The 14,755-nt window shown below is 41.9% G+C and overlaps 1 protein-coding gene across 7 annotated transcripts in view; it reads left to right on the top strand.

Annotated features, from left to right (window-relative positions):
* arap2 (ArfGAP with RhoGAP domain, ankyrin repeat and PH domain 2) overlaps positions 1 to 14,755 on the top strand; it is a 413,638-nt gene that overhangs the window by 66,082 nt on the left and 332,801 nt on the right. For all 7 annotated transcript variants that reach the window (XM_068036991.1, XM_068037024.1, XM_068037005.1 and 4 more), the window contains one exon: positions 2,384 to 3,506. In XM_068036991.1, coding sequence (XP_067893092.1) covers positions 2,593 to 3,506 — 914 coding nt within the window. In that variant the 5' untranslated portion in view covers positions 2,384 to 2,592. The remainder of the gene's footprint in view (positions 1 to 2,383; positions 3,507 to 14,755) is intronic.

Here is a 14,755-nt window from a genome sequence, read left to right on the forward strand (position 1 = left end):
GGATGCAGAGAGGCTTCAGGGTGATTTGGACAAGTTGAGTGAGTGGGCTATTGCATGGCAGATGCAGTATAATGTGGATAAATGTGAGGTTATCCACTTTGGTAACAAAAACAGGAAGGCAGATTATTTTCTGAACGGCTATAAACTGAGAGAGGGGAATATGCAACGAGACCTGGGCATTCTCGTACACGAGTCGCTGAAGGTAAGCATGCAGGTGCAACAGGCAGTAAAAAGGGCAGATGGTATGTTGGCCTACATAGCGAGAGGATTCGTGTACAGGAGCAGGGATGTCTTGCTGCAATTATATAGGTCACACCTGGAATATTGTGTGCAGTTTTGGTCTCCTTATCTGAGGAAGGATGCTCTTGCTATAGAGGGAGTGCAGCGAAGGTTTACCAGACTGATTCCTGGGATGGCGGGACTGATTTATGAGGAGAGATTGAGTCAGTTAGGATTATATTCGTTGGAGTTCAGAAGAGTGAGGGGGGGATCTTATATAGGAAGCTATAAAATTGTAACAGGACTTGACAGGGTAGATGCAAGAAGGATGTTCCTGATGGTGGGGGAGTCCAGAACCGGGGGTCATAGTCTAAGGATACGGGGTAAACCTTTCAGGACTGAGATGAGGAGACATTTCTTAACCCAGAGAGTGTTGAGCCTGTGGAATATACTGCCACAGAAAGCAGTTGAGGCCAAAACATTGTATGTTTTCAAGAAGGAGTTAGATATAGCTCTTGGGGCCAAAGGGATTAAAGGATATGGGGCAAAAGCAGGAACAGGTTACTGAGTTGGAAGATCAGCCATGATCATAATGAATGGTGGCGCAGGCTTGGAGGGCCGAATGGCCTACTCCTGCTCCTATTTTCTATGTTTCTATATTCACATAGAGGTGTGTTACTGTATACTCTGATTTATTTTATTGTCTACTATGATAATTGCTGTGCAGAAAGAATCTAATAGGAAGAGTAATTATCTTAGTACAACCATTGCTTTAGCTCTGACTTTGGTTCCTAATTTTTGGAGAGAGTGAATTGAGTGGACAGAAGAACACTGTTAAACCATTCATTATACTGCTGTTTGTTTCTCATAACTGACCATTTGAACTTTGTATTGGGCAATCATTTATTCATATTTTATCTAAATATGCCAACCCCTAATTAAAACAATGCAAAATTAATAAATACTTCATTATTTCAGTTGGTTGGTCACAATCAAAACATTACGAATGAAACTTTTAATGCATAAATACTCATGGACTATATAGAAACCCATTTGTATAAAACTGGGAAAATGCCAATGATACCCTTGTTTTTGCTCTTAGTCTGCTGCTTTATTTACATGTTAATTCTTTCAGGGCCTGAAATAACATAGCACAGAGGAACAAGTTACTGTAGCTATAACACTAAACATTTCTGGAGGTTCAAAAAAGAAGAGGAACTGAAAAAAAAATCATGTTTCCTGTTTTCTGATGAATTTTCTTTTTAAAAGAAAATTATGAAGTTTCTAAAATTAAAAAAAAAATAATTCTTGGAAAATAATATGCACTTACAGATAGACAAGTAAATAGTAGTTGTTGGGTATTGAATAAAGAGAATAGTTCCACTAAAGTAAGGAACATCCATGGTTATTTGACATTACATTTGTGGTAATATTAGTGCACCTGTTGTGTTCCTGGTCAGTCAAACTGGTAATGTGTGTATAACAGCTGAAATTCTGGCATTTTACTTTTTTTTTTGGTGCGGGGGCAGGTTGGGTTATTTAACCGTAGAATTTATAAAGCATTTTAAATGCAGGGTTTCACAAAAAAAAAAGCATTTCAAAATCATTTTCTGTCCTCCAAACTGACAATAGATTGGAGAACAAGTCTGAACAGGTCCATTTGGAATTTTATTTGCCAGGGAATACCAGTCAATATTAAAACCCTTCACTTGATTCAGCTGCATTTTTCAACGTGCAAAAATTATATTTTTGTTTTATTTATTCAAAGTCTCACTTTAGAGTTTAAAAAATAATGAATGTGATTGACAGCATGGATATAGCATGGCTTTTTTGTCATGGGGGAATTCAGAAGAAGACAATGTAATAAAATTTGACATTAAGGCAGTTAGTAACAAATTCTGAAGAAAATGTTTTCACACAAAAAAGTAGTGAGAGTATGAAATGTACTGTCTCCAAGGGCCAAAGATGCATAATCAAGTGAAGAGTTTAAAATGAATGTGGATATTTGGCATTAGTAAATATGAAGAAACGATGGGGAATCGGGATTAAGAAAAAGAGCTACCTTGGCTAACAAAATGGGGTGCAGATTCAATGGGCTGAATGGCCTGCTCTGACGTTTCTATCTCCGTGGTAAATTGACTGATTTGTGTTTCTCTTCTTTTAGCTTTATTCTACAAGATGATTCTGTTTGCTTGTGACATCATGAGGAGGAAGAAAGATCACTTCTGACTATGATATGAAGTTCCACAGCTGATGATCTTCAAACTGGTTCGGAAATCCAGTGGCTGCATCAAACTTCTTTTTGGGGGGGGAAAAAAAATAAGGATGTGAATTGTAAATCATCGAAGTTGGAATGAGACTAAAATCGCCACAATGCAGTCATCCAGTGAGGCTAGTGGTGATATCACAGACTGGTTGATCAGCATTCATCTGGAGCAGTATGCTGACCGTTTCAAACAATTTGGCTACTTCACTGTAGGGGTCTGTAAATACTTAAACAATGAGATACTTCTTCAGATTGGGATTACTCCAACAGGACATCGTAAAAGAATACTTAAACATTTGAGCTGTGTATTTCCAGAAGTAGATGAGTTGATGGCATCTAAAAGTCCTGATGATAAATTATTGTCCGGCGACACTGAATCAGAGAGTGATAATCGGGGCTTTACCTCATGCAGCCCATGTAAAATCGAAGCTGAAAGAAGTGCACCTGTCTCAAAGCTGATAGCTATGTTTGTTAAAGGTGGTTTGACTTCAGACCATACTGATCCAGTAAACGTTGATGGATGTATTAACTCAAAAAACATAATCCCATCTCCCCAAATGCAGCGAATTGACGCACAGCAGAAATTTCCGGTTGGTAAAAACCTGAAAATAAATACATTTGAGCCGGATGATGCCAGTTTAAATTCATTTGAACCACAAGATGATGTGGAGAGCAGACCACCACTTCCACCTCGAGTTCATCAGGGTACCCCGCCACTCAAGTTCACAGCAGATAGGATGTCGCTGTATTCTGGTTCTGTTGATTCCTCCCATTTTTCTTTTACAGATGAAGAGTCCACATCCGTGGAAACTAAACGTTTAACCAGTGCTCCACCAGACTCGCCTGTCTTTGAATTTCAAGGCGAAATGGTGCTGAATGATTTCTATGATGGAATGCTGGGCAGCTCAGTGCAGACTGCTTCATGTCCTGTGAAGGCATCAGATCTTCGAAACAGACCAGTGCCACAGCTGCCCGGCCTGTATGCAGCACACGGTGTTACACTACACTCTACAGACAACAGGTAAAGTAACATTCATCGTCTTGTATTGCACTTCAAAAAATTGACTTGTTCAGTGGTAAAGATCCAATTTTGTCTTTACTGAAAGTGAAGATAGAACACAATTGTAACTTAAAGATTATGTTACATACATAGGGCTGATCATCAAAAAAATTTGATATTGTTAAATACTCGATGAATTCTAGTATGGTGCTGGAAATGTGAAATATAAACACAAAATGCTGGTCATACTCAGCAGGTCTGGCAGCATCTGTGGAGAGAGAAACAGAGTTAACATTTCGGGGCCAAGACCTTTTGTCAGAACTGAGAAAATTAGAGATGTAACCGGTTTTAAGCAGGTACAGATGCTGAGAAAGGGGAGGAAAGAACAAGAGGTAAGGTCTGTGATACGGCTCAAAGCATGAGAGATTAAATGGCAAAAGAGATGAGTGTGCAAGGCAAAAGGAGATGATAATGGGATGAAGAAATAAACAAAAGAGGGGTCTAGATGAGCTGTAAATGGGAATGGCAGAGTTATTACTAACAGCTGCTGTCTGAAAAATTGGGACCACGGTTATGATCTGAACTTGTTAAATTCCGTGTTGAGTTTGGAAGACTGTAAGGTGCCTAATCGAAAAATGAGGTGCTGCTCCTCGAGCTTACATTTGAGCTTCATTGGAACAGTGTAGGAGGCCGAGGGCAGAGAGATCAGAGTGGGAGTGGGCTGGAGTATTAAAATGACTGGAAACTCAGGGTCACACTTGCGGACTGAACGGTGGTGGCCTTTGGTCCACCCAGTGTAGAGGACAATGTATCATGAGTAGCAAATACATGTACTGAATTGGCAGAAGTACACGTAAAATGCTGCTTCATATGAAAGAATGTTTGGGGTCCTGGACGGTGGGAAAGGAGGAAGAAAAAAGGTACTGAATCTCCTGTGCTTTCCTGGGATAGTACTGTGAGAAGGGGAGGGAGTGTTAGACGTTCTTGGTGAGTGGAACAGGGAATCATGGAGGGAATGGTCCCTTTGGTGTTTGGTGGTAGCATCATGCTTGAGGTGGTGGAAGTGGCAGAAGAATGATCCGTTGAATGTGGAGGCTGGTGGGTTGGAAGATGAAGAAAAGGGGAACCCTATCGTGGTTCTCGGAGGGAGGGGAAGGGATGTGTGAGAAATGGGATGGGCACGATCGAGGGGTCCTACCAACCATGTTGGAGGGGAATTCTCGGTTGAAGATAAAGGAAGGCACATTGGAAGCACTGGTGTGGAACTTGGCATCGTCCGATCAGCTACTACAGAGACTGAGAAATTGGGGGAATGGAATAGAATCCTTACAGGAAGCGAAGTGAGAGGAAGTGCAGTCAGGGTATCTGTGCAAGTCAGTGGGCTGAGAATGCATATTAGTCAATAACCTATTTCCAGAAATGATGATCGTGAAGTCGCGGAAGGGAAGAGCTGGAGATTGACCATGTAAAGGTGATGGAGGGGTGGAAATTGGAAGCAAAGTTGAGAAAACTTTCCAGTTTGGGGCAAGAGCAGGAAACTGCACCGATTACACTTATCAATGTACTGCGAAAAAGAGGGGAGGGAAGGTACTGGAGTAGAACTGGAACACAGAATATTCCACATATTCAATGAAAAGGAAATGATTGGAGTCAAAGGAATTGCTCAGCCTGAGAACATGTTCAACCAGGTGGAGGAGAGTGCGAGTGGCTGGCTCTGGTTGGGCCTCCATTGAAGGCAGAAGCGGAAGTTCCTCATGCTGTCCTGCTGGGGGATGGAGATGTTCAGGATTGGACGTTCATGGTGAAAAGGAGACGGTTCGGAAACTTGAAATTGTTAAAGTGGCCGAGGGTGTCGAAAGTGTTGCGGATATTGGTGGAAGAGACATAACAAGGGGAGAGAAAATAGAGTGGAGATAGGAAGAAATCAGTTCTGTGGGCAAGAACAACCTGAAATGGGTCTACCAGGGTAGTCCTGTTTGTGAACTTTGGGAATGGGGTTGGATTGAACTGTCTGGAGTTTGGGGACTATAAGGTTGACTGAGGGAAGATCACCAGAGAGGATTAGGTGAGTGACAGTCCAGGAGACGATAGCTTTCTGTTTGGTGGGGTCCTGAAAAGTGTGAATTGATATATTTTAGTAGGAAGAACGATGAGAGGCAGTATAAAGTAAAGGATACAATTCTTAAAGAGGTGCAGGAGCTGAGGGACCTGGGCGTATGTGCACAAGTTTTGAAGGTGGCAGGACAGGTTGAGAAAGTGGTTAATAGGAATTCTGTGGTCCAGGGGGAGCTGTCAAGAGAGTTGGCATTCAGCCTCTGCGAGGTAGAGGGTGACTCGCCAAACCACAATAGTGTCAGCAGGTTTAATAATGTTAGGGTTGGACTTGAGAGAACAGAGTGCTGCAAATTCAGAGGGATGTGGGTTAGAATGAGTGAGAGGAGCAGAGAAATAGGGGGGATTTTATTGTAGGTGATGGGGGTCTTGGCCACTGGCTGAAGAGCCAACGAGAGCCCTGTGTCGCCGCCTCTGGGGAAGGCAAATTACATGCCAATTAGGTACTTAAGTGGTCAGTGGTGGGCCGTCATCGGGATTAAAGACCCTGGCGACGGAAGTCCCACCTGCTGAGAACTGCTGGTCAATCAGAGGCCAGCAGCTCTTTTTACTGAGCAATGCCACCACACAGGTGGTGGCTGCTACCAGTAATGGATCCACTGGTAGCCTAGGATTGTCGAGGGGCCAGGCCACAGGTGAGTTAAGGCAGGAGGGGTTTCACAGGGTGGGGGTCATGGGAGAGGAGTTGTGGGGGTGTCAACAGTAAGGGCAGAGGTTGTGGCTCTCGGCAGGGGCCCTCCCCTTCCCAATGCCTGGTCCCTTGATCAGGCACTGTGCCTTTTTACAAGGGACGCCCCCAACAGTCAGCAAGCAACCTACATGGGTTTGCTTGGCATGCTCCCCGTGTGGTGACAGGCCTGCCTGCTGCTGGACTAATACCGGCAAAGGTGGGATGAGGCCCTTAATTGGGCATTAATTGTCCACTTAAAGGCCTCAAATGACAGGGTGGGAAGGCCGTCCACAGGCCGTCCCGCCACAGACCTAACTGGGGTGGAGACGGAAAGGTGGCGGGGTCCTCCCCAGCACTGTCCCGCCTGGTTAAATGCTCTTCCTATCTCCAAACTCACTGCTGGGGAGAGCATAAAATCCCCTCCCATAGTGTGGGCTGATGCCACATTGGCAGTTAATTATGAAAAGGTCTAGAGAGTACAAGAGGCCAGAGGGTGGGGTCCAGATGGAATGAAAATTTTGAAAACCGGAGAAAGGGTCCTCTGTGCGGCAGGAAGACATCTTGCGAAAGCAGAAGTGCTGAAGAAATGGTGGCGGTAAAGGCTGAACTCAAAATTAGTTGACATGGGGGTGTAAGGGTATGAAGCTGAGGCCTTTGCTGAAGACTGGTTGTTCAGGGTCAGAGTGGGATGGTCCAAAGGGCTAATGAAAACATGGCAAAGGATGGAAGGAGGAATTGGGTCAGAGGAGAGTGAAGAGAATAAGGATCTGGAGGGGCATTGCTAAAGCTTGTGATCCTTGATATCAGAAAGGAAGGACAAAAAAGTAATTACGTATTTGGAAACATCAGCTGAGGCTTACACCAATTGAAAACCAAATTACATTGTGTTAAATTAAGTTTTATCTCCCACAGTCCTGCACATAGTAAGCAAAATATGTCAGCTTTTCTGAGAGGTATCAAAAGCTTATATACTTTTTTTTTTCTTTGTATACTTCCATTTTTCTTTCTTGTTTTGGGTTATAAAATGAGTTGTGCTAAAATAACACACACAGTCTGTGTGCTGACAATCAAATAATTTGAGAAGTTCCAGTGAATCGAGGATGAGAGTCTGGGGGTGTCTACCATACTTGGAATTTCAGGGTCTGAGGCTCAGTTCCTCCAGTGGCATTGATCGATAGAAAATTTACGCACAGAAGGAGGCCATTTGGCCCATCATGCCAGCCTGCCTGTGCCAGCCGAAAAAGAGCTTTCTAGCCTCAACCCACTTTCCAGGTCTTGGTCTGTAGCCCTGTAAGTTATGGCACTTCAATTACATGTCGACATTTTTTTTGAAGTGTGATGAGTTCTGCCTCTACCACCCTTTTCAGGCAGTGAGTTCCAGACCCCCAAACCCACTGTGGGTGAAAAGGGTTCTCCAAATTCCCCTCTAATCTTTCTACCAATTACTTTAAGTCTATGCACTCTGCTTATTGAACTCTCTAAGGGAAGTAAGGTCCTTCCTATTCACTCTATCTAGGCTGCTCATAATCTGAGACAGAATTAAATTTCCCCTCAGCCTCCTGTGTACCAAAGGAATGCAATCCAGGGAATACAACCATAGTTGCCTCAGAGGCCTTGTGGCCTTGGAGGGAGTGCAGCATAGATTTATTAGAATGATACCTGGACGCCAAGGGTTAAGCGACAAGGAGAGATTAAACAAACTAAGGGCTAGATTTTAAGAGCCCTGGTGGCGAGCTCAAAAAGAGCCGTCATGATCTTAAGCGCGGCAGCTCATTTAAATAGTTAGGGCAGCCCTCCCTCCCCACCAACAATGATGTGGAGGGGACAGGCTGTCCGTCACCGGCAATGGCTTCGGCTGCCTGTGCGCTGGCGCCCTTTTTAAAGGGCAGCCAGAGCCAGCTCTGTCAGCATATTTAAATTTTAAAGAAAGTTCCCTCAAAATTAAATAAATAAATTTCTTGTGCCCCTTTCCCACCTCCCCCCAAAAAACAACTACAATAACTATTTGCCCTTTCCCCCCCAAAATTACACTTACCTTTTACATTGATCTTTCTCCCCGCCCCCCCCCCCCCCCCACAAACTGCACAAAGTTTAAGGTTCGACCCTTCGGATAGCCCTTACACCCATTATGTATATTTGACCCTGTTTTCTCCCCACTGCACTGACAAATTGACGACCTCACCAGTGTGGCGCCTCGTTTCCCTGGACAGGGATATGAAGGCACAGGAGTGCCGGCCACTGCGCTGAAGATCACGGCGGGCCCTCAAGGTCTCAGGAAAGTATATTTAAATGTATTTTTATTAATTTGAAAGTTTTCAAAATTTTAAGGTGAACAGATGGGGTAGTTTGGGAGAAACTATTTCTGCTGGTTGGGGAGTCTAGAACTAGGTGGCATAGTCTTTAAAATTAGAACCAGACCTTTCAGGTGTGAAATTAGGACGCATGTTCAGCCAACTATCCTTAATTATAGACTTTACTAATTTCCCTATTATCAGATGTTATGCTAACTGGTCTATAATTTCCCTGTACCCTCTGTCAACTTTCTTAAACAACGGAATAACATGCACAGTTTTCCAATCTAAAGGAAAGGTTCCCAAGTTAAGTTAACTTTGGAAGATTATAGTTAAGCGTCTGAAATGTTCTTACCTACTTGCTGTAAATCCCTGGGATGGAAACCCTCTGGCCCTGGGGATTTGTCAGTCTTTAGTGCCATTATTTTCTTCATTACTGTTATTTTGCTTATGTTAATTTTGGTGAGTTCCTGTCACTGATTCAATATTAGTTTCCTCAAGATTTCTGGCATGCTGACCTCTTCCTCTACCTGAAATATTGATGCAATGTAACTATTCAGCATGCCTGCCATTTACTTATATTTTCATGGCCAATATCACTATAAGCAGTTTTCAAGGGACGCACATTGATCCTGACCACTCTCGTTTGCCTAATATAATTGGAAAAGTTTTTTGTGTTAATTTTGATATCTCTTGCAAGTTTCTTTCCATACTCACTTTTAGTAGCTCTTATTATCTGTTTTAGCACTCTTTGCTGTTCTTTGTATCTTTCCAATTTGCCACGATGCATGTTGTTTCCTACCTCTTTAGTTGCCCATGGCTGTCTTTTTTGGCCAGTAGAACTCTTTCCCTTTGGGGTATAAACTGGTTTGTAAATTCTTTTTTGAACACGTCCCACTGATCTGTCATTTTACCCATTAGCAGCTTACTGTGGACAGTCTTTGTCTCATCCTATTAAAGTCTGCCTTGCCTCAATCTAGAATCTCGGTAGGTATTTTGTGTTTCTCCCTTTCAAACACTATGTTGAACTCAATCACATTATGACAGCTATTAGATAAATATTCACTCACCTGCTAACTAAATCTGGCTCATTATTCATTACTGAATCAAATATGGCATACCCCCTTGTTGGGTTTGGGACATATAGCTGCAGAAAACTACTCGGGTAGTTTTGGTTGCAGTCCATCCTGGTACCAAATCTTTGTTCACGCTAAACTGTTTATTTTTTTTTCCTCAGGAAATTCAAATTGTACTAACACCATTCCATGAATTAGTTAACTTTGTTGTCAAATAGCCCAATCAACTTAACCCTTGCACAGCCTCTGTTTCATCAGCATATCAACAATGGTTACGACCACCTACTCCTTTTCAGGCCAAACTCTGTCCTTGCATTCCTTCAGTAAAAGTGAACACTGGCATGCAACTGCAAAAGGATGACTTAGCTGGCAATAGGAATACAACTGCTTATTTCTCTCCAACTGTGGAGTGACTACCTTTGGGAACTGTAGCACCCATTGTCACCATCTTGGTGAAGTCAACTAACGTGGCACAGGTTAACACAGCTGTTTCTGGAGAGAGTCACCTGGACGTGGGTATTGGACCATGTGCTCCTATATCCAGTGTTCAGTGCCTACCAAATTGGATTACAGAGAGGCAAGTAGCTGATGTAGAAGCTGCACCTCTCTAAATAGTCCAAGCACTTTTTGGTGAGGAATGGGCTGTGTCCGTGCAGTTGTCAAGAAGATGATGACAATTCATTCCTACATTTTCAACTGATTTGTGCTGCTCATGTGTGGGTATTTTTTGTAACAGCTTCCCTCTTAGTGAGGGCTCAAACCTATGTTTGTCCGTTCTCTAATGACCAATTCTTTGCAGGGTTGCATTTGGTAAATTGGGTCTCTTTTTAGTGTGAGTTGTATCGGCGGTGCCATGCCTGCCAGTGGAAAATTCGAACTGAGTCAGCCCTTTGGAAGACTCAGTAATCTGATACGTGGACTAAGCAATACTGAATACACCAAGGCATTCTTGGTGATTGATACAATCATAGCTCATTAATGGGAACTGAAGGAGTGGACCTGACACTAATGGCTGGGATTGTGATCACTTGTCTTCAGATAATTCTGAAAACCAAAATGCTGATAGATAGGGTGGTCCTAGCTTGAGAAGCAGAAGGAAGATTACCAGGGCTACATGCTTGTAAGCTGCATGCTGTCAGCTGGTTAAGCTCCAGCACAGCTCCAGCTCTCCATTGCACTTCATTTGGGGGAGAGTGGGCACAAAGTCCAAGGAGTTTGCATAATGTACTTAAGTTCTGGCCTTAAGTAAGCAGGGTGTGGGAAGAGTGTGTGCATTTTGTATCGAACAAACAGAAATGCTGCCTTTGTTGATTTCTGAGTAATATCATTTGAAGAGTTTTAGCATGATAATGTGTGTCTCCTTGTATCTGACAGCTGACTGATCCCCCAAAAAAAGCAGACTGACGTAAATCCTGGCACTTTTCTGCTCTGTCAATGGTGGCAACTTTACCTCTTTCAGAATAGCCTTGATTTAAATTTCTGAAGCAACCCCCATCTAATTGTGATGAATCTTCATACGCATTTTAATCAGGCTCAACATACGTAATTGTAATCTAGGCAACAATAATTTGAGAGCTCTTTTCAATATTCCTTCACATTTTTCCTGCAATGCTGTGTGCCTGACTTTGTTTCACAACTTTCAATGCTGTCAGTAACAATTATTTAAAAGCAATAATCAGACCATGTCAAGTGAATGCCTTTTATATTCAAAAATTGATTTGCTTCCCTTTTGATTTAACATCTTGATTGCCACTTTCATGCTGCTTCCATATTCACAGTCATACAGGTAGGGAGTCATGTTTTGACGACCTGCTATGAAGCTGGAGAAATCAAAGCTCCACACATGCAAGTTCAAATACATTTATCATATCTTTAATGACCTTGTTTCACTAGCTCTTTTCAGTAAACAATTTTTAGTTGTTAAAATAATGTTGCAATGTTCTGTCATATTTATTAAAGTAAAGGGTGCTTTATAATAAAGTTGATGCCCCTCATTTTTGATGTGAGACTGGGTGGATGTGCCTGTTCTAATTTTATACTGCACTTTTGGTGTTTAGTCATTGTTCAAGAGGGCACATCGCCAATGCCAAAAGAGCAGTATGAATGCACCATTGATTCCTAAAACCAGCTCATGTGATCTGATTAGTGATTTCTGGCACTCTGTAAGTGGAGTTGCAGTTGGAGATGTCTTTACAATTTCAATACACAATTGAATGGAATTACACTAGCATGATTATATCCGTGCTGAATAGAGTGAATGACAGGGCACACCGAAATCCCTGCTCTTCCCAGTGAAAGTAAAATGGGGGAGGGAGCATTATAGAAAGTTGATAACATGATGTACATGGAAAATATTTTAGATATGCCTGAATAAAGTAAATAATTTATGGAATGCAGCTAATTATGAAAAAAGTTATTTACTCTTTTATCTAAATGTCTTACAAGTTTTTTTTTTAATAAACTTTTTATCTTGTCGTATAATCTATAATTCTTTCTTGCATTCAATCTCAAATAGTCAAGAACTATCAGGAGAGTACTGACAAGAATTCTGTAAAATTATTCAATTTTCCTGCTCATAATTGGTCAAAGTTCAATGAGATGGGTATTACGATAAGCTTATTACATCTCAGTTGTCTTGATTTAATGGGAACATTAAGATTTGTAACTTTTTTTGCAGGCAGATTTTAGCCCTGTTCCATTATCATGACTTCAGAGTGACACAGCTGAATTTTAATGTTTTCTCCAATCTTCCAGCTGTTTGTCTGAAAACTTTATTTTGAAGTTACAGGAGTTGGAGATAAACTATCATTTAAAGCTTAAATGTTTATTCAATTAACCTGTCAATCAGAGGGATGAACACAATTTTATTTTTCTGGCATATGCTTTAAAATTTCAAGTGTATACCATTAAAAGACAATAAAATTTTAATCCCACTATGTGAGAGAGCATGTGTTTGTGGGTATGAGGTGGGGTGGGGGTTGGTTAAGGGAGCGCAAAATTATAATTCCAAAAAAAAATTGTCATTGGATTTATCAACAACAATGCAATAGATTCATTTAGGGCCTAACTAGTGTAGAAACTGAAATATTAGATTGTTTGAGTACTCCGTGTGCTACACATAGCAAAGCAAACTGCTATTTTTGGCTTTATTTAATTTTAAGTTTACACGTTGAGCCAAGTATAGAAATAAGGATGGGACTACTCATCCACAACATTGACTTGCTCTTTAGGGGTTGACACCTGTTCATGTATGTTCACTTGCTGAAATAAAGGCAGAAAATGCAGAAATACTCAGCAGCTCTGGCAGCATCTGTGCAGAGAGAAACCGAGTTAAAGTTCCAGATCGATGATCTTCGTCAGAACTGACAGTACCTAAAGATGTGACCGTTTTTAAGGCAGGCAAGGAAAAGGCATGATGTGGGAGGGCAAACAGGAAAGTCTGTGACAGGGTAGAAGACAGGAAAGATTAAATGACAAAAGGGATGAGAATGAAGACAAAATGAGATGGTAATAGAACAAGTAAAGGAACAAAAGAGGAGGTCTAACCATCTAACCAACTCCCCTTGACATTCAACAGCATTATCATTGCTGAATCTCCCACCATCAACATCTTGAGGTTACCATTGACGAGAAACTTATCTGGACCAGCCACTTAAATACTGTGGCTACAAGAGGAGGTCGGAGGCTCGGAATTCTGCAATGAGTAAATCTCCTTCTGACTCCCTAAAGCCTGTCCACCATTTACAAGGCACAAATCAGGAGCGTGATGGAATACTCTCCTCTTGCCTGGATCAGTGCAGCTCCAACAACACTCCAGAAGCTCAACATAATCCAGGACAAAGCAGCCCGCTTGATTGGCACCCCATCCACCACCTTCAACATTCACTCCCTTTACCACTGGACAATGGCAGCAGTGTGTACCATCTGCAAGATGCACTGCGGCAACTCGCCAAGGTTCCTTTGACAGCACCTTCCAAACCCGCGACCTCTACCACCTAGAAGGACAAGGGCAGCAGATGCATGGGAACACCAGCACCTGCAAGTTCCCCTCTAAGTGACGCACCAAACTGAGTTGGAACTATATCGCCGTTACTTCACTGTCGCTGGGTCAAATTCCTGGAATGCCCTTCCTAACAGCACTGTTGGCGTACCTACATCGTGAGGACTGCAGTGGTTCAAGAAAGCAGCTCAACACCACCTTCTCTAGGGCAATTAGGAATGGGTAATAAATGCTGGCCTAGCCAGTGACGCACACATCCCAGGAACAAATAAAAAAAAAAATTGTGTTAAAGAAACTGCATATATGGAATTACTACTTGTATCACTGGAATGCTTATCTTAACAATATCCCTCCTTTTTCTAACTTCTTCCCCCTTCTTTTCTGCTGGTGTAGTCTTGGTAATTCCATGGCTGCTTGAAGCCCTGGTATCTTGTCTAATTTGCTTCATCGTGTATGAGCCTTTGCAGTGAATATGTAGCATATCTTAGCTGAAACAGAAAATAATATTTTGGGATATAGTATGAGTAATTTAAAATATGTATGGTAAAAGCATGCTTGAGAGGAAGATGTGACTTGGACTTGAGGTTCCCAAAGCTTTCTACTACTTAGGCTTTCCTTACCTCATGCCTGAGTCTGTTGTAGACTGATTGATTGATTGCTATGATTAGTCAAAAACTCCATTGTCTTTTATGGAGATCAAGTTGGTGAGTGGGACTGATTGGATTGCTCTGTGGAGAGATGGCATGGACCCGATGGACAGAATGGCCTCTTTCTGTGTCATAAATCACTCTATGACTATAACCCTATTATCATTGTATTGTGTGACTACCAGGATGGTAGAAGCTGAACTAGATGAACCTTGTTCTTTTTTTTTAATCATTTAGCAATTCCTATGTTATATTTTCCTCTCACTAGCTACCACCACCACCACCCTCTCCTCTTTCTTGAGCTTAATGAAATAGACAATTTGGTCAGCTGACCTAATATCTCCTCATGCGACTCGATGTCATTTTTGTTTTATAATGCTCGTGTAAAGCGACTTGGGGCATTTTATTATGTTAAAGGTGCTATATAAATATGAGTTGTTGTTATTATTTGAACTGCAGTAATTCGATGTTTAG

This window comes from Heterodontus francisci, chromosome 1, assembly GCF_036365525.1.
Source record: "Heterodontus francisci isolate sHetFra1 chromosome 1, sHetFra1.hap1, whole genome shotgun sequence".
Taxonomy (NCBI): Eukaryota; Metazoa; Chordata; class Chondrichthyes; order Heterodontiformes; family Heterodontidae; genus Heterodontus; species Heterodontus francisci.